Source organism: Hippichthys cyanospilos, chromosome 19 (assembly GCF_059441005.1).
Source record: "Hippichthys cyanospilos isolate Australia breed blue-spotted pipefish chromosome 19, RoL_Hcya_1.0, whole genome shotgun sequence".
Classification (NCBI taxonomy): domain Eukaryota; kingdom Metazoa; phylum Chordata; class Actinopteri; order Syngnathiformes; family Syngnathidae; genus Hippichthys; species Hippichthys cyanospilos.
Window position 1 is genome coordinate 16110394 of NC_142387.1, and position 24997 is coordinate 16135390.

General features: G+C 45.9%; 2 protein-coding genes across 4 annotated transcripts in view; both read right to left on the reverse strand.

The window, feature by feature from the left end:
- The window catches only part of gli3 (GLI family zinc finger 3), an 83483-nt gene extending 82413 nt beyond the window's left edge, over positions 1–1070 (reverse strand). For both annotated transcript variants that reach the window (XM_088402141.1, XM_088402139.1), the window contains exon 1: positions 646–1070. The gene's annotated coding sequence lies outside the window, so the exon portion shown is untranslated. The remainder of the gene's footprint in view (positions 1–645) is intronic.
- Positions 1071–7740: 6670 nt separating this feature from the next.
- Positions 7741–24975, reverse strand: tmem108 (transmembrane protein 108). Of its 2 annotated transcripts, XM_088401790.1 has the most exons (5): positions 23239–24975; positions 12330–12413; positions 9619–10299; positions 8928–9079; positions 7741–8671 (listed from the first exon to the last, which is right to left on the reverse strand). In XM_088401790.1, the coding sequence occupies exons 2-5, from the start codon at positions 12367–12369 to the stop codon at positions 8555–8557; spliced, it is 990 nt and encodes a 329-aa protein (XP_088257916.1). In that variant the 5' UTR covers positions 12370–12413; positions 23239–24975; the 3' UTR covers positions 7741–8554. The 2 variants fall into 2 exon arrangements, with proteins under 2 accessions (XP_088257916.1, XP_088257917.1); XM_088401791.1 differs by lacking the exons at positions 12330–12413; positions 23239–24975 and adding an exon at positions 10877–12297.
- Between the last annotated feature and the right edge of the window lie 22 nt (positions 24976–24997).

Genomic DNA, 24997 nt, shown 5'->3' on the forward strand with positions numbered 1-24997 from the left:
ATGTGTGTAAAGTACAAAACAAATACACACATAGCGACTCAAATGCCTTGTTTGAGAGCTTAACTTTGCCCAACTATTACTACTAATAATAATCATCATAACAAAAATAAAAGAAAGTTTCGTGTAGGCAATACACTGTGCGCGTGTTTTTGTGTCTTCTGATAAAATTTCTATAGGCCAGATGCACCACGACACACACACATACTAGTAATTAGAATTATTTGTATTGTTTAAAAAGTTATGAGTGTCCGTGAGTATGTGTGTCTTCTTGTTAACGGTTTCAAAAAGTTAAACACACACACACACACACACACACACACACACGTAAAGTGAAATATGATCACATGCAGCACCCACACGGCACGCACGCGCGCGCACGCACACACACACACACTCACGCTCGCACGCGCGCGCACGCACTCACGCACGTTTGTCCCAGTGAGCGTCCAAAAAGTTGTAGTTGCTCCTCAGCATTTTCGAGCCCACGACACGAATTAATTCAACGTGTCTTGTTTTGTGCTTTTAGAGCGTGGACTAACTTTGCTCTCAAGTCTCCTTCTCGGGAAACTTCATAACGAATTTTTAAAAAGAAAACGAAAGAAAGAAAAAGGGAAAAAAATGCAAAAGTGAATCGTGAAGACTTACTCGAATGTGTTGCTGGGGAACTTTTTGGGGGTTCCTTCCTCGTCAGGTGGGGTGCAGATGCGCCTCTGGAGAAGCCCGGGACCTCTTCTTCTTCTTCTTTTTCCTCTTCTCTTTCTTCTTTTTTTTCTCCCCTTTTCCACGCTGCAACTCCCAAACGGCGCGGCCAGAGTTGGTCCTCCTCCTCCTCCTCCTTCTTCTCTTCTTCTTCTTTCGTGTCTTCTTCTTTGGGCGCCTTTGCCGTCTTCAAGGGCCGTCGGACAAATGAGTGTCCAGTGCAAGGCCGCCACGAAAAGTGTGTGCTTGGACACCCTCAAAAAAGAAAGAAGAGTGCGCCCGTCACACTAGCGTTCTTGCGCTTGGTGCGCGTTTTTTTTTCCCTTTGGAGAAAAAGGACGAAGTGTGGAACTCCAGCTGCTCCTTCCCCCCGCTTGACTCCTCCCTCCTTCAAACTCCACACCGCCTTCCACCTCCTCCCACTTTTTTTTGTACCCCACTCTTCCACCCCCCTTCTGCTTCCACTCACTTGACATAACTTTTTTTTTTTTTTGCTCAGTGAAACAAGACTGAAGTGAGTACTTTCGCATAAATCATCATTTTGAAAGTTCCACGTCATGCATGTGTTTGAATGTGGTCGTTCTAAAACTTTTGGCTACAAGTTAAGAGCATATCTTACTACTACTTTTTCCTCATCTCAGGGGGCGGCCATTTTGTCACTCGCTGTCGCCTAAAAATGACATTACGTTACGAAAGGCTTAACAACCAATCACAGCTCAGCTTAGGAAAATCACATGACCTCACAGAGAAACAGGTGAGCCGTGATTTGTCGTTACCTCAGGCATGCGCAACTGTGATGTCATTTTCAGGCGACAAAATGGCTGCGATGTGGAAAAAAGTGGATTTGGTTGCTTAATTCACAGTCCTTGAAACGCAATATTTTACCGCATAAAACGTATTATCGTTGCTTTATCCTTTAAATACCGTAATTGTTTTGAATGTGAGCATTTTAAATAATGACTGCACTTAAAAGTGTAGTGAAATGATGCCTAAATATCTGATTACATTTTAAAACAAGAAATACAATCGGTTAAATCCAAGAAAAGTGCATTTGAAATGTGATTCTTTTGCATACCACTAGAGGGAGCCTCGTGGTTGTCAAAGTACGACCCTAAAAAAATGCAATAGTAAACTGATGAAACAAATCCTCATCATCTTTCAGTGTCACGGATTAAAAATAATAAAGAATAAGTCATTCAGAGGCCTTTTTTTACCTAGAAGCTCAATTATGCGCCGCCATGAATATGAGGGAGCAATTTGAGGGGGAAACATTGGAGCCCCAAAGAGCGTCCGGTGGGCCGCCGAGGATCTTTAGGTCGGCCTGATCAATGTACATGACTGATCAATAGACTGCCAAATGGGCCGCTTTGCGTGCCGCGCTAATCAATGGGGAGCTGCCAGCAAAAATCAACTGGGATTTCCGTACGTGTGTGTGTGTGTGTTTGAGTCTGGTGGGGGGGGGGGAGTTTATATTATTTGTTTTATTTGTTTGTCATCAATATTACTATTCATTTTCATTGCTATTACATTTATTATTACAATAAATACAATAAAAAAATCTAAAGTCTACAAAAAAGGAAAATACAACTTCTTTGAGATATCATTTCCTATTTTTTATAATGACTAGTTTATACACACATATATTTTTTTTCTGTGACTGGCAGAGGCGTGTTGGACCAAGTGTTGGTATTTTCCCCAAAACGCCCCAGCTTTTTTTTTTTTTTAAATTGGTAGCTTGCGCCGTTGTGGGCGCGAACAAAGCCGAGCGCCTTCGGGCCCGGTCCCGCTCGCACTCGCACGTGCGCGCAAAAGTCACGTTTGTGGAATTAGCGTGCGCGACGGGGACGAAAGGAGCGCGGAGGTCGCCACGACGACGGGAAGCGGCGCGGTCCCGCCCCCGGCCGCTCATCGCCATCGCGCGGAGCCCTCGTTAGGCGCCTGTTGTGGGGGGCGCGCACGGGGCAAGGGGAGCGGGCTTCCCCAAAGTATTCCATCAAAGAGGGGCCGGGATCTCGGGGATTGCGGCGGCGCCCGCGGGCGACTGGCTCTCGCTCGCGTTCCCGAGTCGGAGGCGGCCGGCCAAAGCGCACATCAAAAGCGTCTTGGCGCTCGCCGGAGCCCTTTGCCGGGAGAACCAGAAAGGAAGGGAGGTTCGGGGGGGTCCCCTCCCGCGCCCCCCTCCCCTTTTGAGCCCGGCATCTCACCCCAATTAAGGAGCGGTCGCTGCGAACCTACGCCAGGGGAAGCCACGCGCGCGCGCGCGCGCATCCTCCCGAGCCAACGGCCGCTAAATAATCAGGATCGGCATTTTGTCTCAAAGGCATCGAAAAACAAATATATTTTCCCAGTGAATGTCACTTTTTATAACCGTCCCGAAAGTACATGGATTCTTTTCTTTTTCATTCCTGTTATGTTTCTAAATTATAAGGCATTAAACGCATCTAGGTTTTATTTTTAGTTTCCCCTAGTTTGTGCAGCGTCAAATTAGTTATCTTGATGTTTTTAAAAATGTTCAACAATATATATTGATTGATTTGTTTGAGTATAAGATTTTGCATTTACAATATTTTATTATTATATACTTGTTTCTATTTGTAACAGTCCCCATAGTACATGATTTTTTTTTAAATTACATTGTTTTATTATATTTCTAAACAGTAAATCATAAAACTTATGTATATTTCACTTTTTCCTCTTTTGTATACTGTTAGTAATATTGATAGTATTTTTTCAAGATTTTGTCACAATTTTATATCTACAATATTTTATGACACGTATATACTTATGATCAACAGTGGTCTTTTTATTTATTCACAATATTTCATGACATTTCTCCATTATAAATCATAGTTTATATTAATTATTTTTTATACATGATACAGGATATGTTATACCATTAAATTATTGCATATTAAATAAAATAATTCAATTACTAGGGACAATATATGTCTTTTTTTACAATATATATGAATATTTATTTCATGACCATATTTTATATTTACCATTTCTTATGATACAGTTTGTTTGAAGAGAGCAAGTCTAGAATGCGCTTTGGATGTGACACGCTAGTTGCGCGGCGCCGCGATCGCTGTTGAAACTGTCAGCGCGCCGTCCGGCTGATTGAAAAGCGAGACGCGCACAATATTTTCTGCTTATTGTGCAACAGCGCCCCGTCTTCACCGCGGGAGTAAAATCGATGTTTCTTGACGGGTCCGCGCTCCATCGGACAAAGCGAAAAGCTGGAAGGAAACGCAGCAGAGCCCACCGCGACCACAAACTTGTTGCCCGTGCTAAAATTGGATTTTTGCTAGCGTCCTAGCAATTTGTCCACGCGAGCTGCGGGAAGTTTTGCTTGTTTTTGTTTTGTTTTTTCAAATTAAGAGTAATTTCATTCAAGTGTAATTGCACATCCGCAGCACCAGATGGCACTCTCATCATCAAAGTCTGTGTGGGAGGTATAAACTTTTTGAATTGCTCTCAACATTTTTTGTCTAAATCACAATCATTAATTCATTAAGAAGCACTGATTTGTGCCACTAGCTGGGGGGGCCACCACCAGCTACAAATTATATTGATTTTTGTTAATATTTTTTTAAATTATTACAGATTTATAATTATATTTACTGTATTTTTTCGACGTGATAAGGCGCACCTTCAATGAACGGTCTACTTTGTGCAGCGCGTTATAGGGCGCATAGGATAGAAGCTACGTAGTCAGTCCAACTTTATTGCCGCATTTTCTGCACCTTAACGAATGGCCTATTTGAAAAATTGGAGCATATATAGCATATGGGTGTTGTCAAATTTTTCATTGTAAAAAATGCATCCATAACTGAAATGCAGAGGTGAAAATGGAAGAATTTACACGGTGATTACGTTTTTGGTTTTTCGTACCCCGAAAATGAAAACGCACTGTATGAGGCGCAGCGAGTTACAAGGCGCACTGCCAGCTTTGGAAAAAATTCAAGACTTTTAGGTGCACCTTACGGTGCGGAAAGTAGGGTATAAATAATCAGCCGTATTTTGGGGATTCTTGCAAAATGGCGAAGGGGCAAAATGTAAGCAATTTGTCGCGGGCAGGCAAATTTTGCAATTTGCCAGCCCGCGGGGGGACTTTTCACGCCGACGCCAAACGACGGCTTCCTTATCAGGCGGGATTAAAAGGCTCTCATGAAACAAGACTTGTGTGGTAGCAATAGCATTATCTAATGGCGTCGGACGGCAAAGGGCCTTTCCCAGACTATCTGCCGCCGCCGGCCTCCTCGGCTCGCTTGCCAAAAGTAGCCGCTCGCCGCGCCACTCATTACGGCCGCCGTCTATCGGGAGGCGATAAATCCTCCCTGGGCTCCTCCGATTGCGCCCGTTTTTGCTCTTCTGACTTCAACACAAAAAGCACTCCAGGCGCTTATCAATATTCGGATTTTTTTTTCCCGCCCCCCGTCCTTTTTGTCTCAATGTGGGTCACTTTGATGCAAAGTCCCTTCAAACTTTGTGAAATGGGATTACGTGCTGATGATGGTGTGCGAAACTCACAGTCAAACCCAATTTGGGCTTTTAGAGAGCAAAAGTGAAGCGCCCGTTTGGGGCTTTCGACTAGCGTTTTCTTAACTAATATGTGGAAGAATTAAGGCAAAGTTGCTGTTTGCTAAACTTCATAGAAAAGAGTCGAAATATATATATATATATATATATATATATATATATATAAATAAAGATAATAACAAATATAGATATAAATACATACAGTATATACATAATAATAAACTGCTAAGTCTAGGCTTTCAAGATGATGAGACAAATTGATTTTTTTTCCACGTTTCTAACTTTTTTAGATGCCAAAATGTCATTTTCTTGTCTGCCGCGGGCCGCTAAAATGTGGACGGTGGGCCGCAAATGGCCCCCGAACCGCAGTTTGGGTTAAGGTCTTCGAGTACGAAAGCTATTTGGTCATCAAAGCCAATTGAAAGCAGCGTCGTCATCGACTTGTTGCGCATTTTAACGGCGGAAAACAAAAACACTAGGACTCCGTTTCCCATGATTCTTTGACATGGAAGCAGAAACTTGTCGCGGTTTCGACGAAAATAACAATGGTGAAGGCGAAAAAGAAGAAATTTAAAACTTTTTTTTTGATTGACGTGGTCATCCTCAGTGTGCCCATTAGGACCAATAAGACCGGCTGAAAACAAACGCTCATGAAACACGGGAGGCGGGAGCCCGACCGGCTCCCCGGGGATTGCAAAAAAAGGCATCAATATTTCATCAAACCGCATCAAAGGCGAGCGCGGCGGTCCAGGTAGACGCCGCCGTTGTTGGGCCTCCTCATCGTCGCATAACGAGGCCCGCTGATCGCTTTATTATCAAAGATGAATTATTGATCCTCCTCTTTTATCAGCCGCGCGCCCGCTCGCTTTAGGCCGCCAAGGCCCCGCGTTCGCTTCGGACTGCAACAAATACACTTTTGGAAGAGGGAAACGGTCCTCGTTGGAAAACTCGAGTCAAAACGGATGCCGCTGGGCTCAGTGCAACCACGTGACTCCCCCCAACCCAGAGAGACGGCCGATGACAAGTGCAAAGGATGAGAAGGGACCAATGTAATATTTTTGGACAAAATCATAACTACTATTACTACTAATAATAATATCTAACAATTGACAAGTTTTAATTCGGATTATAATCTAACAAGTTAAACAATGTAAAATACCAGCGTCATAATTCAGTTTAATCACGTGTAGAATTTAGCTCCACCCAGTGGTCAACTAAGACAATTGGATGATTTGGAAGCTCGACGGTGCCTCACAAAGACCAAACTTTACAAGTTAACCACCACCACAGCAAAACCTTGGCAAAACTTTTTTTTTCCTTTCGGTATCCGGTCTACAACCCGCTCAGTCCAAGAGGTCACGTATGCTAGCTCACCACTTTTAAGTTCTCTGCGCGCGCACACACGTCCACACACACGCATTTGCGGCAAGATGGATGGCTTGTCCCCCCACTACAGGTGCTGCTCCACTTTCTCTCCCAGGCGGTGATGAAACAAAGAGTGCATCACAACACAGCGGATTGCTTTAAAGGCACACGATCCATCTTCTCTAATTGCTCTCGCGCTACTCGCGAGGCGGTTCACATTCCTTACCCGCTAGTCGTCGATAGAGGGCGGCCTATACGCTATATTAAGCGTGGGAAGGGCGTTTTCCTCGTTTCCCGTGCAAGCTACGCCACCCAGCGGCTAAACGCAGAAACACAAGGGGTAGATGATTTCACGCTTGCATAGTGTTGGATCAACAATACGGATTTTACGAAGATGTTCAGTAAGGATTAAAGATGAAATCGAGGGCGGTTGTTTGCGTAAACCACGCACACACAAAATCAGGATCTAATTATTATAATCATTTCATTGATTTGACTTCGACTTCCATTATCTTTTCAATCGTGTCGAAAGTGTCCGGTTTGTTTTAGTTAATGACGGCGTCTTCTTTTGGACAAGTACTTCCTTGTTCAAAATGAAGTCGTTCGTTAATAACAGTTGGCGTTTAGTGCCTCGAGTGTAAATGTTTTATAAATCCAGGCTAAAAACTTGACTCCACCCTCAGCTTTGCTCAACTTTCATTTATTTTCGATTTGACGAATTTTAGAAACCTACTTTTTTTCCCTTAATGTTTACATTTTAAACTCCTCTGTGAATCTGTTCAGTGTCGCCAATGTACTTTTTTTTCGAATTTTTGTGCTTTGGATTTCCTATAAAGAAGGTTCTGGCTGTTAATCAATAAACATTGTCCAAATTGAAAGTATACAAAGGGTGCAAACGAACCTGCACATCTTCCCATGTGGACATCCTGCTGGAAAATATTCAGTAGCGCTCCCGTGTGGCGTTCTTGTGAAGTGCACCCAACAATTTCACGCCTCTTAAAACTTGGCTATTGTCATTCGGACAAGTACTCACGTTAGCTGCTGGTGACCTCCGACCCCTTAATTACGTATTCGCAGCCAACTTTTTTTAAAAATTGACGATTAGTTAAAAATATACGCAGTCGTGATAAATAGTACGGCACTGCTTGTTTATTTCATTCTTGTAAGGCCGGCACGAGGACAAAAACGATTAAAATGGTGTTTGAAAACGAAACGCCCTGCAGTTGGGCCATGTGATTAAAAAAGTGGATGACATAAATGTACACACAACTCAGCATTTGTCAAAAATATTGTAGTACTGGAAAGGTGTGTGCGTGTGTGTGAAACCTCCAAAATAGAAAATGTGCATCAATGAAAAGCTGAAATCCTGCCAGCAGCTGCATTCACAAAGCTAAAGTCATGTTTCCAGATAGCATGAGAACTTCTTAGGAAATCCAATTTCTTGAAATGGGGAGGCCTAAACAAGAAATATTTTGTTTTTTTCATAGATTTGCTCCAGTGACATATTTCGTGATTTTTTTAAGAAACAACGGGAGGGATTTTTCACCCTTCAACAAATCCGCATTTGCAGTGTTCCAGTTTTGTAGATAAACTCAGGAAATAAATGATTTTTTTTCTAGCAGGTGGTAATTATTGAAATGCACCTCTAAACGTATATTAGGCATACATACTCCATATTCAAGTTGAACAGGCTATAATAAGACATTTGATCTGGATTGGTGAAAAGAAAAGCACTGGCTTGTTTCAGTCTTTAAAGCAAACCGCGTGTGCGCATTTATAAAGACATTAAAAATTATCACAATTTGTTTTTTGTGTGTGTGTAAAAAAATGTACACCAGAAAAATAGGCGTGCGCCTCCCCGCGGTCGTCGCCGTGAACGCACGTCGGCCCTCGGTGTGCGGCAAAGTCTGGAGGCGGGGCCTGATCGGGGAGCGGGGGTCAGAGGTCGCTAGATGGCCGAGGCTTTGTCTCTGTTGATGAAGAGGGTCTCCTGGCAGAAGGGGTTGACCAGGACCACGCTGCTCACGCCGTAGTCGCCGTTGGGCGGCAGGCAGCTCTCTTGCTCCTGCACAAAACACGCACGTGGTTCGAAACGGCTTTTGTTTTTCATTTCCAATCAAATGCCGCGCAGTTAAAAAAAAATCAAAGAAGGCCAGCGAAAGGGGCTTGGAAATGCTGCCATGTGAGGCTGCCACCGCTAGAGGGCGAGACGCACGCGTGTTTCAAGTCCCGCAATTTTGATGAAGCGTTATCGCGGAAATCGAGCAAAGCCGAAGTTTCCGCGCTCTTGAGGCGGTTGGGAAAGGGGGCGGGGCCAGCACCTCGCTCTCCAGCGTGTGAATCTCTCGGGGCAGCTGGACGGCGTGACGGCTGAAGTAGTCCATGGTGATGGCGTTGTTCCAGTAGCTCAGGTTGTTCTCCTGGCCGGACGACTTCTTCCTGCGTCTCATGCAGCACACCGTCAGCAGCACGGCTGGGAAAACGCACAACACAACATCCGCGTCCATCAATCCCTTTATTTCGGGTGCCAAATCGCTTACGGAAAGCTCGGAAACGCATTCTGTTAGCGTGCTGGCTAGCAAACGGGCCTCTCGGGGGGAGAGCTTCTGGGCGCCCCCCGAAAAAGATATGCCCACCCGTGCCACGTGATGGCGTTAAAGCACGTTTAACGTGACGTCGGGGATTTCATATCTACAGCATTCTTTTTTATTTACAAAATTCCGGAACATAAATTATTTCTATTGATTTTGTATTTTATAGTCATAAGGCATTAGCTGCATATTTTTATTCAAGCTATTTGAATATTTTATTATATTATTTAGACGAATCAACAGTGGAATCTATTATTTTATTATGATTAATATTTTATTTTTGTATTACGACTTGAGTTATTTTATCAACCCTCTTCAAACCTGGGAGAAAAAAAAAAAGAGAAAAAAAGAGAAATGTCATTTCAGTTCTCTGCCAGCAGATGGCGCCAAAGCAAAACGCACATGACAGTCGGAGACTTACAGCAGGTGGAGACGGGCACGCTGATGGCCAGCACCATCCACACGATGTCCACTCGGCTCAGGCAGACGGCGACGCGCGGCACGGAGTCCGGGTCGGGCTCCGAGCTGTTGCGGACCCCCCAGGGGTCCCGCGCGGTGGGCGGCACCTGCCTGTTCAGGAAGCCGCCGTCGTCGTCGTCCGTGGCTTCCCGGGTGGACGCGCGGCGGCCCGGCACGGCGGACGCGTTCGCTGAGCGCGCCCCGTCGGAGTCGCTGTCCGTGGCGTTGGCGCGGGCGGGCCGGAGCGTGACCGTCCAGACGCCGTCGTTGCCGGCGGCGCCGTCCGTCAGAAGGAGGGCGGGCCGGGCGGAGGTCCGGTTCCCGAGGGGCGCCCCCGGGGGGGTGACGGACCGGGACGGCGGCGGCCGGTCGGTGGGGGGCTCGCTCACGTCGCCGGGCGCCTCCCTCAAGGTGATGGCGCGAGGGGGCGGGACTTCCCCGAAGGGCCCGCGCAGGTCCGAGGCCCGGGTGGCGCGAATCGCGACCTGGCCTTTTGTCGACGATTGGCCGCCGGAGCCTTCCCGGTGCCAATCCGAGCGGGGGGCGCCCGAGGTGCTGGTCGCCATGGCGACAGAGTCCCCTTCGGGGGCCGCGTGGTTGAGGTCCAGCTGGTGCGCGGACGACGCCAGGAAGGCCAGAACACCTGCCGCGGGCACGCAACGCACACCTTCAGCAACGCCATTTTGCACGGCGGGCAGACCCATTCGTCGGATAAGCCCATATGCGGCGTTTTGACCAATATTTACTTGGCCAATCAGAAACCACCTAAGGGCGGTGTTTACGAGCGGGAACTATTTCTTTCTTTTTTTGAGATTGAACTATTGTATTTATACACGGAAAAGTTAACTTACTGGGACATTTTTTGCCCACGTCGATGATTTTTGGAGCTCATTGCGGTAGAGTGCGAAAGCGGGAAAGCGCACGTGACGAATTAGCCATCCCGCCTGCGCCCGATGGCTCCCGCGGGGCGGCTGGGCGCACCGGCTTATTGTCTTGTTTTGCATTGGGCGCACGCCTCCGCTTTTAATGGAGCGCCTTTGTCATTCTCTTGCTACTCGAGGCACGTTAAGCGCGCCGGCGGCTAACTGACAGCGAGCATGTAGTCACGCCGTTCTAGCGTTAGCATGCTAGCACGCAGTCAGCACGGCAAGCTTTATGAAAATTCTCCATTTTGCTGGGAAGCCAGTGACATGACAAGTTCAAGGCGGGTATTGTGGTACCTTTAGCGAGTATTGGATTTCCTTCAGTGTGCCGCGACCTCCCCCAAGGTCACTTCCCAAGATTACTAGATCATGCCGACAAAACACTTGACAGGAAAGGCTGCCATCCGATCAATAATATTGATGATTGAGGGTTCCCGTTTTCAGCCTTTGTGTCCGCTGTGTAAAGTGTGGTTTCACATGTACGCCACTAGATGGTGCAAAGGCATTCTCACAGCCCAAAAGCTGTACGCTGAATGTAAAGGATGTATAATAATAATAAGGTTGAAAGGTTTTTCCATCGGGACTAGGTTGGATGCGATGCGCGCACGTGACGAGCCTGACGTCAATAAAGGGGCGGGGCCTCAGCTCCCAGCCCGCTGGGCGCTGAGCCTCAATGTCAGCAAACAGCAGGCCGTGAAGAGGGCAACACGGAGCCACCCATCGCAACACTGGCCCACCAAACAAGATCTTCATCCTTTTTCGATCGCCGCAATTAGAGCAGAACATTAGGTACACCTCCACCACAAATACTGTTATAGCAAGTATTTTCTAATGACGTAAGCTCAATTTCAAATGACATTAAAACGTCTCCATTTTAAATTCAGACCGTAATAAAACTGCATATTGTTCCGTTGAAAAGTTCTTTTGACGATGTGTTTCTGTAGTGAAGAAAACAGCTTGTGTAAACTTGCAGGGTGAAATACTTCCTGTCATGTGATTATTTTTGACTAGCTGTTCTCAAACAGCGTTTTTGCAGGTTTCATGCTTTTTTACTACCCGCCAGGAAGAATATACTTGAATTCTTTTCAAATGAAAGCAAATTAATTGGAACCTGGAGCAACCTATTGGAACATTTTTTTTATAGTGAGTCCTTTGCAATACTTATTTTTATCGATCACTTTTGGAAATATGCCGGAGCTGGCGTGGAGCTAAAGTTTTTTGTTTTTTTTTCAACCATACCGGTAGTTTCCAGCGGTGACGCAAAGAGCAAATATTTGCTCGCAAAACGGGCGTGTCCCTTTGCGTCCAGATAGCCTCCATCCTGTGGACGGTCCGGCTTGGGCGGCGAGGACTCGGCAGATGTGAGAGTGCAGATAAAGACAAACGCTTCCTGTTTGAACGCCCCGCTAATTGTCGCTCGCCAACTTTGAAGAGTGCACAAAAAAAAAGTGCGCGCTACTGATTTAGCGACGGGCGGCAAACAGGAAGAAGTGACATTAAACAGGAAGTGCCGCGCATTCCGGAAGAAGGGTTAAAATTGGTCCATTATAGCCAGGCACAAAACGTCCAATGGGAACCATCGGATAGACGTCACATATTAGCTCACGTAGGCTAGAAATGTCGGCAATTTGAAGCAGGGATTTGACTGCGCAGGTGTACCTAATATTTCGCCTCCCTTTCCACCTGTTCCAAAGTATCTCTGTTTGGGCCGCGTGCGGTTCGGCCACAAGCCCCCCCGGGGTGCACTCACTCAGCAGTTGGCAGCGCAGGACCCGCGGGCCGGTCTTCATGGTATCATGTGATCCGGGTCCTCCTCCACACTGCTCATGGTTCTCTGACAAAAAAAAAATAAAAATAGTGAGGTGAACCTGAAATAAAGTTATGGTCATGAACGAAAGCATACAAACGCACAAAAAATAGTTTGTTGTTGTTCTTTTATTGCTTTTGTTCCCCTTTTTAACTTTTGTCAAATAAATCAATAAATACTGGTACGTAAAGTCAATCTTTGTGGGGCATTTGTTTTTTAAATGATCAAGAAAAATGGTAAGGTCAATTTGAAATCAATTTATTGCTCCCTATTTTATTTTCTTTTGTTTAAAAAAATAAACACCGGTACATAAAATCGTTTTTTTTTTCCACTTTTTTGACAGAAAAATACCAAGAAAAATCCTGCAATAGAGATGGTCAGAAATGAAAATCAATGTAGAGTGTAAAAATAGGTAAAATTGCTATTTTTTTATACCTGCTGTTTTACAAGAAAGACAAAAATGCTCTGAAAGCTGCAGAAGAAAAGGTGATGTTTATAAATGAAAACCCATGAAGCAGCAATAGGCGAAGAGCCAGGTGGCATGGGAACAACGTACATGGGAACTTCCGTCGATTTTTTTTTTCCCCTCTTCCGGGGAAGCGCCGATTCATGGTCAGCTACACACGTGCGCAAAAGCGCACGGCGGTTGTCGCAGTGGACGGCAGGAGCCGTCATCTGCAGCAAGAGAACGCACGCGAGACCTCTGGCAAGTTCGCCTAGCAACACCATGCCGTCCGTGGGCGTGTCAGGCCCAAAAGCTCGTCCAACATCATTTTCTCCTCTGCTATTTTTTACTGCAATTTGCATCAGGCAGCTTTGCCTTTTGTAGTTTTCCCAGTATTATTTCACATTTTTTTTATGTTTTATTCATATTTATATTTATTCAATTGTACAGAATATTTTTCATTATTTATCATTTTTGCTCAAATATCTGTTATATAGCTGTAATTTTTTTTGTTCTTTTTGTTTGGGTGTATTTGTGGGGTGCACCAACTTTTTCCCTTCAGGGTTCACATACAGAGTACAAATAAAGATATAAGGGTTGCGAGGTTTTTTTTTACTTGAAATTTTTAATGGTCGTCACATAGTATATATAAAGTAGAACTGCACACTTCTAATGTTGTACCTGTGTGTGTGTGTGTGTGTGTGTGTGTGTGTGTGTATATATATATATATATATATATATATATATATATATATATATATATATATATATATATATATATATATATATATAAATATATATATGTATGTGGGTATGGCCCGCGAGCCGCTGTTGAGTGTCTAGCACGCTTATTAGTCTAGATCGTGCATGGGAACGCTAAATCGTTTGCTTGTCAACATCGGCATAGTGGCTTATTATTCCAAAAAGAGCCGATTAAGAACGGTCACCGAAAACAGAGCGTTATGAAAGCCGATTTTTTTGCTTTTGCGCGAGTGGGGGAGGTGTCACACACACACGGACAGATTGGTGCAGTAACACCACTTCCATGACACAAAACGACTTGATGCTGACTCACCGACAGCATGCGTGTGCGTGTGTGTGTGCGTCGGCCATTAAAAGAACATTAGGCCCCCCAGTAGGGGAGCAACGGCGTCACGCCTCCACTCTTACGTAAGCGACGCTGACCGGACACTTCATCGGTCACACCGGAACCAGTTTACCCCATTCGCCACTGACGCGAAAGCGCTCGCTTTCAGTTGCCCTCCCCGACCCGTAAAAATGAGAGAGAAACTCATATTTTCTTTTTGCATGAAAACAGAAAATGCAGATGTGATTTTTTTTGTTTTTTTCCTAATAAGGAGTCGAGGCGCGGGCCGTTGGAAGGGCGTCCCCGTTCCGCTCCGAATTTCCGAGCGCGAGAGATTTGGCGCGAAAGGGCAAACATCAGGATGCAGCTCACTGGCAGCTAGCGTCTGAGTCGTAAACAACTCTCTCCTCCTTGCTACGGCGTCGGCGTCCCCGTGTCACCCCCCGTGGCAGACCAAGCCGTCTCGCTCGGGACGATTTGGCGCGTCGCTACATTTGTCAACACCGGCAGAAGTGACAGACGCGATGTGAAGCGCTAACGGCGACGGCTCGCAATATGTGGACTAGCAAAACAGAATAAATCTAATTTTTTGTCAATTCTTCTTATTTTCATATCCCTAAGTTATATATGTGTTGCGGGTTAAGTAATGTGTGTTTGAGATTTCCCACACTGTGAGCGGTCAGTGAATGCCTCGCCACTGTAATGTTGAATGCACTGTTTTTTCTCTTCTTCTCGTTCTTTTCGCCACAAAGGTTATCCATTGGGTTTTCGTAACATCCCTGCGCGTGAACCGGGATGGACTCGGACGTCGGTTCGGTCTGCTCCCTTCTTTTTTTTCCCAGAACGTATTGCCGTAACAACCTCAGCTAACACGAGCCGCTGTTAGCGGCAACAGGCTCTGGCTGCTAACCGCCAACTGACACCAGCCCGTTACAATAAATATCGTCAGTAAAGTTAATATAAAACTGGGCTCACGCGGCTGACCAATCCATCTCCCTCGAAGGGAAGGGAAACACTAACGGGGGTCAAGTCGGGCGCCATTGTTACCTCTACTTCCTGTTTTGGTTCCGCTTTGAAACGCTGACTTCCAACGGGTTTATTCTTGTCCAAACTAAGCCATTGTGACCCGAGTTGGTCTCCGCGGCAACCGTTTCCAGGTATGTTTTTAAGCCGTACAAGGAAACAATATCAGCACTTTCTTTAAGTGTACAAGACAAAGATCATCAAAAATTAAATTTAAAGCGAGACAAGACTGCTTTCCATGCGGGGCAGCGTTACCATGACGACAAAGCCACAATTTGCCTAACCTCACCTATGCTAATGCCTTAGTGTGCCAAAGCAGTTCTTTACTATTGTTATTTTCACCGGAGATTCAAACTCAGAACCGGTTGACTGCGAGGCACATCTGCAGGCCACAAGTACACCAAGCAACTGGCAGTCCACTTACTTGATGACTACTTTTTGTTTTTTTTTGCAGAGGATAAAGAATATATGCGTGAACACCAGCAGTAGTGTTCAAATATGATATAAGAATTCAAGGCGATGACCCAGAGTCCAAAATACGGTGAGGAAGCGCTGCGGAGAACAATAGCGTCCACGATACAAAGAGGTGACGACGGCTCCGGTGGAATTTACGGTTTCCTCCCGAAAGAAAAATTGCCCAGCACAACAGGCGAGCAGAGGAAGTTGGAAGTTCAGCAAAGCCTGGACACGCCGCTACTGGGATTTGGCCGAGTGCTCCCGCGTTTTGCAACTCCACAGCCGGCCCGGACGCGCATTTCCCTTGCTTTCCAATTTTAGGGGCGGAGCCTCTACGCTTTATTATACGTACTTGCCATTTTTTGCTGCATTGTCAAAGCCATTAAGCATGCCATGACCTGCAATGCTTTTTTTTTTTCCACATTTATTTTTCAAATTTGTTTCTTGTTTTAATATTCTATGAGGTTGATATTTCATGTGATATTTCTGTATTTTCCCACCTATATATTGTTGTATTTTATTAAATGTTTTCTTTATATATATATATATTATTCCTTCCAACAACTTAATCATTTTAGTCATTTTTTACCAACATTTTTGCCCTCTTATTCATGCATATTTTCATTCAAATATGTAAGGTTTCTCTCATTGCTTGTCTAATTTTTCAATGTTTTTGATATCTTTTTGGTAATCAAATGTTTGAGGGAGTATGACAGCAAAACATCAAAGCATATATGCTTTCCATCACTGCTCTTTGGTCCATAATTTCTTTGTGATGAAATTAAATAAGATGGCGTTACCCAAGGGCGGAGCTACAAGGTGGCCAGGGGTGGGCAGGCCATCTTTGATCTACTTTTTTTGCTCACTCCCACATGTAGGTAAAAAAAATCATTTGGATACAATCTGTAATTTTTTTTTACCATACAATACTGAATGCTAATACTCTCATGTTAGCATTTTTTTAACTGCATACAGTATGTATTTACATTTAAACAAAAATAATCCTGGGTGTGTGCCCTGACCACCCCGTGGAAAAATCTCCATTCACGACCCTGTTTAAAAAAAAAACAAGCAGAAGGGAGACAAAGGTGGCTTTGGGATACAACCGAAGCGAATGACGAGCAAAGCGTTGTCAAACAAGGCGGCCGGCGATTTTGCGGGACTGATCCCCGTGTGCGTGCGAGGCGGCGAGAGAGACGAGGACGCGCGGTCGAGCTCGGAGTAACGGGCGACTTAGCGGCGGCTAATTGAGTGGCGCGAGTGTGATGCAAGAGGATCAGCGCGGATCACTCGGCCTTAAGCCCTCCTGCCTGCCGCCGCTCATTAGCAAACAGATAGGCGCCAAAGTCATTCATATTTGCCGAGGAAATCGTCGTCGCCGTCTTCATCCTCCCTTGCTTGATTCCAAGCAATGTGGGCGACCTCTAAACAAACTAATTAGCAAATGGCTTACGGGATGACTCACGTTTTGATGTTATCAGGATTATGAAACATGGCCAACAAGCTCCGCTCACACGCATGAAAAAACAAACATAAAAACCCTAAAGTTTTGCAGTTTAGCGTCGCACTGTTCACTACCCAAAAGGTTTCTTGGAAATGGTCAACTTGCCTTTGTTTTCAGGAAAAGTACGCATGACTTTTTTCCTCCACCTAGGCCGCAGGCTTAAATGAGTTTTGGCACCCCTGATTTATTGGATCGCTTGGAATGACCCATATGAAGGTAAAATGGCCGCTTCAAAACCAAATGGGCAACTTCCGCCTTTTTGGAGAGGGGTTCTAAAGACTTTTTGGGGGTCTACCCATGATAGACACACCAACTGAAGTTTATGGTCCTAAAAAAATGGCTTCAGGGGATGAATTCTGTCCGACGTTTCCCTTGGAATGACGGAAATGAAGCTGAAATGGCCACTTCAAAACAAAATGGCCGACTTCCTTTCGGACATGGGTTCCGGAGACTTTTTTTGGTGGGTCTACCCATGATAGGTCAAATTCACAGTCCGAAGTGAAACTGTCTCAAAGAAGTGAATTTTCAAAGCACCTCAGTTTGGTGCTTCACAAAGAATTTTGGGGCCTTTGGGCTTTTGCATTTTTCTTTTTTTTCCTGGTGGAGACAAAGTGCACCTCCAGGGAGCAGGCGTCCACTTCCCGCCCGCCAGTGCGCGCCGTCCTCCGGGGATGGCCGGCGGGATAAAAAGCGAGACAAAAGCAAGGTCGATGGAAAAGCGGCTGCCTGTTTACGGGCGTCACGGTTAAATGTCAAACGCGAGGGACGCGAAGACGGCCGCAGGTGTCTGTGTGTGTGTCTGTGTGTGTGTGCGCAAAAAGATGAGTGGCGGGATCTATTATTAGTGAAAGATGCCCCAGAGGATGTCGCGACATCCGTTTTTTTTCCTCGTTTTGAAGCAGCTGCCGTTTGACGTCACGATCACCTAAGTTTCACGAGGTACACCTGCCCCATCTTACACAAGATTCCATCCAAAACAACAAGCATCTTTCTTTCATACGCACTAGTAAACACTACTAACAGTAGGCCCGCGTGTACCATCCTCCCGTTCCTAAGATTCGGGTCCCATTATAAAGCTGACCCTCAAGAAGGAACGACGCGAAGGACGCCACGAGGGAAAAATCTCTCCACGTCCGTTCCCCGTCAGCGGGCCAGACGTCCGGCGCGAACCTCGGATGACGGCGCTGTCGCCATGGCGACGCGGCATCAGCGCCGCCACGGAGAGTACGCCGCGGCAAGATGAACCCCGACAGCCGGATGGACCCGAACGCCTTCTTAATCGACGTTAATGAAGATTATTTCACACCTTCCGGGGTCTCTAATGAAGCATAAGCGCGCTCTAATTGGGAGTCCAAATTGAGAATCCAAATTCCCAGCAGTCTGAAAGGCATCATGAGTCTTCTAAAAAGGAGAGTAAACATTACACTCTTTTGGACACAAAAAGTCCTAGGGTATTGTGATAGTCCCCGAGTTGACATTAGCTTAGGCCGCTAAGTTATTTCATAGGGATACTTGTCTATTTTTGCACTTTTAAGTCCTGGTTTTCATACTAGATGTCGATAAGATTGTAATAACATGCTAGCTGGCGTCCCTGCATCAAATCTATCCCCAACAAACAAGAAATATAGAACAAATGATGAAGCATAAAGGCTTGTCAACAAAAAATAGGTGCCCATATTTCTATGAAACACAGCCGCGACTGACATCCTTTTCGAATATTAGCAGCGGCTGTGTGCATTAGTGTAAAACCCGCCCCCCACTGATAGAGTTGACTCCAAAGTCAAATTGCGTATAACCAAAGAATGGGTGCAAAAGAATGATAGCTTGCATCCATACACAAGAACGTCACAGACAGGAGTTCCATATCGTGACACCTCATGAGCATGGAGGTGGTCTTCAATCAGCAAGCATATGGCGGCACTTTAATCTGCAGCTCCTATCACATGAAGCCGGCACCAAGACAACGTTTGATTTCAACGCTTTGGGACTCCATCAAAGCTCCAACTAGAATGATCCGCACGGAACAAGTTGCCAAGGAAACAAGAAAAGGTCTTCTTTTTTGTTGTTTGTTTGAATGGACTGCCCCGGCCGGCCGGCGGAGCTCCATTTTAATCCTCACGCTAGGTGAGGCGGCGCTCATTATGTGGACGCCTGCTCTCTCACCTCAACGTCGGGGGTAACATGCACCCCCCCCCCCCATCGCCCCCCACCCAAGAGGACTCCTTCACCTCTCTCCAGCAGGTCCTCTTATAATCCTATTAGAGGCGCTCATGTGTGGCGCTTTAAGAAGAGGCAGGAGCCGGACCGACGTGCCCTGGGAATGGACCGCACCTCACGCGGACGGACTGCCACCAACACACATATATATGCATATATACATACATATAGTGCACATATAAACATATACTGTACAGTATCCGTTGGAATGACGTCGCTAGCGCAAACGATTGAGGAGTTGCAGGGATTCGAAAATGTGTCCTTTCCTGTTGACCTCGACCTTTTCAATCTTAAGTGTTGAATTTTAATCATAAAATAAATTTGTTGTATTTCAGGAAAGCCTAACTGTGCATGCCACCCCTCACCGAGTTGTTCGGGCCCCCTGGCCCCACGATACAAAATTGTAAGGCTACGCCCCTTAACTTAATCGTAGTTTTCCATTTTCCAATTATAAATTTTCAACACCCACTCTTTATGAAGACAGCTTTGATATTTATTTCTTCTTTAATTCAAATTTCTCACACGCGTTTTTACGCAACGACACTGTGCGGCTAACGCTAATGTTAGCATGTCGACCCGAAAAGCTTTCTTTTTCTAAAGACAGATTTTTTATTTCTTCCATGTTTCAAATTTCTCATGGCTGCGCGGCTACGGCACCGAGCAGCTAATACGCTTTTGTTAGCATGTCAAGCAAGAACTTTCATTTTTCTAGAGCAGGAATTAATCCTGAAAACGCAGCTCTGCTTGCCATATTTGGACTTCCTGTTGGTGAAAGGCTAAATGTGGCGTGGGGCTGCAAGGGGACTAATCCCAACATGGACAAGAAGTCCACTGAATGTTTTTTTGTTTGGTAGTACTGTACTCAAATGCTCTCTGGAGCCGAAAAAGAGATCTTGCGCAAGCTAGTCGCGGCGGATTAGACCAAGCAAATGGGTTCTTTTTGGAGCCGGTGGCTCCTGGGGCCACGCGTCAGCGGGCGGGGGCGCACATCGGAGTGGCACGGCTGCAGCCCAGGAATGAAAGGAATTCCCCGTCGGTAATCAAGTCGCCCTCTTGCTCCGACAGTCACCCTGGCGCTTATCTACACCCGCCCCCCCCACTACCACCACCATGTGTAATCATTAGGCTGGCGCGTTATTCATTAGCGCCGCACTTCCTCTTCCGCGTTCGTTCACTCTCCCTCAACAACAAGGCACACTTCAACAAACTAGTCCTTCGGAATTGGAATTTGGCCGCTCAGTTTGTTGACATGGCTGGAAGCGGGGACGAGAGGTTTCCGCTGTATTTGTTCTACCTCTTCTTTCAAATGTGATGAAAGGTTGTGTTCAAATGTAGCCGTAGGCTAAATGCTAAAAATGTATTTTGTTCATGATGCCGCACACAAGTCAATGGCATTATGGAAAAAATATATTTTTAGCATTTAGCCTAAATGTGCATTCTTAAATATGTCCAAATGTACTTTTTGGATAAATGCTAAAAAAAAATTACCCCCCCCCCCCCCCCCCCCCCCAAACTGACACGCAATAATTGTGCACGGCATTATGGGAAAAAAATGTCTTCAGGATTTAGCCTACACATGCATTCAAATCTATTTTTGAATATGTTCAAATGTAATCGTAGGCTAAATGCTAAAACCATACCATTTTCCCCCCCATAATGCCTTGCGATTTGCACATAGCATTATGGGAAAAAATGTTTACAGCTTTTAGTCTGCGAGTGCATTCAAACGTACTTTTGAAAATGTTCAAATGTACTTGTAGGCTAAATGCTAAAAACCTCTCATTTTCGCCAAAACTCCTTGCGGCATTGATTTGCACATACATTTGGACTACATGATATCAATATCTTTTAATATGGGGTAAGTCAATTAATTATTTGTATTTTTAAATGGTTTATTTTTACATCAGTTTCACACTATTTTCCCATAATGCCACAGGGCACATGCGCGAGTAAACCAGATTTCGACAGTGAGCGAGAAAAAAAAAAGCCAGTGCGTTTTTGTCAGGCGGGAGAAGGGCGCAAAGTCCGCGGCGAGGGCGAGGGCGAGGGCTGGAGCCGGGGGCCGCATTCCACATGGCCGTGTACCACCCGCTACCAGCCCGTGTTGCAGATTAAAACCTTTTGCAGGCGCATTGGCTAATACTTTCCCATCAGCCCCCCCCACTCGCCAGTGTTTCCTGTCGTAGGTTCGTCCAGGCGGCAGGATGGGACAGCCGATAGTTTCCGGGCGTTTTTCAGACCTTTCCGGACCGCTGATAAGAGTGCGACCGTGCCGTTGGTTCTTCCTAACACGGACTCGAGAGATACTCGGGAACTTTTGACGGGAAGCGAAACGTTGCCGCTTCACGTGACAATTTTTCGCAATTAGCGGGGCGCGTCCGATGCGTGGCAAGGGGGTGCGTATGTAGGTGGTGCGGTGGCCATCTCATTGAGATTCGTGCGATTTAAGAAAACGGTCAGCGCAATGTTTTACAACTTTTTCTTCAGGTTAAAATGTTGACGATCAGAAAGCTAGTCCATCATGCTTCACGGATAATGAAAACAAATAAGACCAAAAAAACAATAGTCCTCATAAGCTCAACGTAAGCATCCTAATACCCATCGGCCCGAGACCGCTCCAGATGTCATTGCCCCCGCTGACCCCCCGCCACCGGTGACGGTGGGGGTCAGGGGATTGTCCAGCAGAACAAAGGAGGCTGGAGGTGAGGGGGCGCGAGGCGGGCCGAGCAAACATTCCGACCGCGACGGACGGCCAGGTCCCCATCGGGACTCGAAAACGAGCGCAACGGATGACTCGCCGTGCTCCGTTTGGCCCCGGCACAGTTCCTCTAATTCTCCTCTTTCCTTCCACGCTCGAAGGAGAAGTCTTGCCAAGATTGATGCCACGTTCCATGCAAATAACATCAAGCCCATTTTTATTTCAGAAGATAAGATCCGCAGGTGCCAAACAATGGGTGGGGTTCCGCCGCACATCAAATACATTTCCCCTAAGACTACATTCCAGCTTGAACAAAAACGATTTGTTTTGGACGAAAGAACTTTTCTGCCGAAATGGCGGACTGGGGTGATAAAGCGCAAAGAACAGTTCCAGGTAAGTGAGACTTGATGTGAAATATTTTCTCAGCCAAGTGCCCCAAATCCAAAAGTATTTTTAGTAGTATTTTTAGATGCAATAAATGATGAAAACAAAGGCATAGCATGTTTTGCAAAGGAGTCACTTTACAGAACATTTAAGCAATGTGTTTTTTCATGTACCAATTAATTTGCTCTTAATTTGAAAAGAAGAAAACTGCTCCTACCGGGGCATTTAAAAGCATTCATTTAGATTTGCAGACACCTGCGGAAACTCGGTTCAAATCTCTATTTTTTTCATCCAAGTCCTGCAGATCGCACGGTGTTTTAGAATAGATAAAAATAGCTATAGAAAATTGTACAAAAACGAAGAAACTAAAGGCATACAACATTGTTATCGTGACGCCCTTGCACAATTTAGACATAAGTCGTTCATGTTGCAATTGATTTGCTCTTGATTTTGAGAGACAAACATACTGTTCCTGTGGAATTTAATTGAAATTGCCGATAGCCACAGAAACAGTCACAATTGCTTACGTAGCCTCAGCTCGAGTCGATTCATTCGCAACAAATAATGTATCTATGTTCATCTCTCTATGCTAGCTATATGTAATGACAGGGAGGACATTTACAAGCTGTTCCACTACTGTCTGTGCATCCATTACTTGTGACAATTTGTTGCCATTTTGTTCTGAAATTCCATCTTTCTTTTAAAGGAGCCCCTGATAAGCATGAAAAAGGCTTGTGAAAACCACCCGTTTTCCTAGTGTAGATTTCAGGGAATTACAGTGCACTGATCAGACTGCATATTTCCCACCCCCCCATCCCTCTGTCTTTATTACCGTCTACATGTCTGGTCGAGGCGAACGGCCGCCCCGCACGGTTCCATGCGAAAAGTGCATTGAGCGAACTTATTGGGACGAAACATCGGCTCGAACGCCACAATGACACCGTCTTGTTGAAACCGATGCAGTCGCGTGATCTCCAGCCCGCAAATCGATGCGCGCGATCGATCCGCGCGGCAGTAAATAAACAGCTCTCCACTCACCTACGACGGCGCGCCGGCGTCGACTGCGAGGCGCACTTCACGCATGGCCCGGTCCGGTCCGGTCCGGCTGGCGAGGAGGTGTCGCACTCGCACTCGCACGCGCACGCCAGCTCCGGGGCAGGGGGAGGAGAAGCGGCGCTGGATGTCCGTCCGCACTCCGGCCGAGTGGATGCGATGCGCAAGGCGGTGCCAGCTGACTGAGTGAGGACCACCCCCGGTGGCTCGAACCCGCTTCCTTCCCCGGTACCTGTGACGCAGCTTTCACTCCGCCTTCGCCGGTGCCACCCACCGAGTGCGAGGGAGGACCTATGGAGGCGTGGAGACGGGGAGGGAATGTTAATGAGGGACCTTGGGGGGATGCATGCTGCAGTCGCTGGAGCTGCGGCGGACGGGATCAAGCTAAACAGCTGAGGCCGCTACTTAGATAGGTTCGGGGAGGGACTGCGAGCACCCCTCCGTGATCAATTAACACTCAACGGGGCCTGGATTGGAGCGTGGATCCCGTCATTCGCGGGGAATGCGCACCGGGTCAACCCGCGAATAGCCAAAACCAAAAACCAAAAAAAAACCAAAAAGCCAAAACCAAAAAAACAACTCTTAAGTTTCGAATTGCACAATAACAAATATGGAGGGTGAACACAAGTCGAGGCTTGTGGGAACCCGCGAATGAGAAAAGTTAGCCAAACGTTAGCATTTGGTGCGGAGCTTGCAGCAGGTTGTGTACCAATAAATATTTGCTACTTTTGTTCACCAAAGCGGCTGATGTTGGCTGTCTACCAGCAACCGCAGAATTGGAAATCATTTACTAGCACCGGGAGGCAAGCGAACTACGATGTGCAACTGAAGCCACTTTTAGCACTATGCACATTTGCTACTTTTATTCAAATGATCCTTAACTTTGGAAGTAACCTCGACACTCAAAAGCATTCTTCACGACAGTTTTTAAACATTGCCGTTGCATTCAAAAAAAGACGCTTAACATGAATGCACCGCATTCCGGTTTGTTGTTTGTGCGTCATCATACCCAGTGGGCTCGCGCAGTCCACTAGAGAAGAGGTGGGCAAACCTTTTGAACCGAGGGCCACAAATGGCTCTAAAATTTGACCAAAGTGCCAGACCAGGAGCAGATGGACGGAGTCCTTTGGCGATGCACCTTATAAGAAGACAAAATGTGGGATATCTAGTAAACATGTGCTTCAATTTCAAGAGAAAATTAACAAAAGCATTACAGCAGTGTGATTCAAGTCCTATGTATTGAACTATTTCTTAACATGACTCTCCAGTCTCCAAACTGATATGATTTTTTGGCCGGCCGGATTCAAAAGCTAAACGGGCCAAGGTTTGCTCACGTATGCTCAAGAGAGAAACAAACAATCTCACGTGGGTAAAGAATCAGATGTATCAACTCAACAAGTTAACTTGAATTTCCTTTTTTACATTGTGTCGTAAACTTATTTTAGTATTGTTAAAAAAGCGTTTTGAGGTAGAGGCGACTGAAGAACAGAGAAACATATTAGATACATGAAAAATGTACTTAGGCGCAGTATCCAAATGTTAGTTGTTTCGAGCAGAAACACGTAAGACTTGCTCATGTTTACCGTCCTGTCGAACTGGCAGAATTCCAAGTGGCGAACAGTTAATCAAAATGAGATAATGAGGAAAGTCTCACCCGATGACGAATCAAATGAATCCGCGCCTACGAACAGAGCAAATGAAGTATGAAAACAAGCGTGACGATGTAGCACCCTCTGCGGGCCAA

Excerpts from the sequence above, each read along its gene's own strand:
- tmem108 (XM_088401790.1), bottom strand. The coding sequence starts at position 12,369 with ATGAAGACCGGCCCGCGGGTCCTGCGCTGCCAACTGCTGA. Across the intron at positions 9,080-9,618 it reads CGTGCCCGTCTCCACCTGCT|CCGTGCTGCTGACGGTGTGC; the intron begins GTAAGTCTCCGA and ends GCGTTTTCCCAG. Across the intron at positions 8,672-8,927 it reads TTCACACGCTGGAGAGCGAG|GAGCAAGAGAGCTGCCTGCC; the intron begins GTGCTGGCCCCG and ends TGTTTTGTGCAG.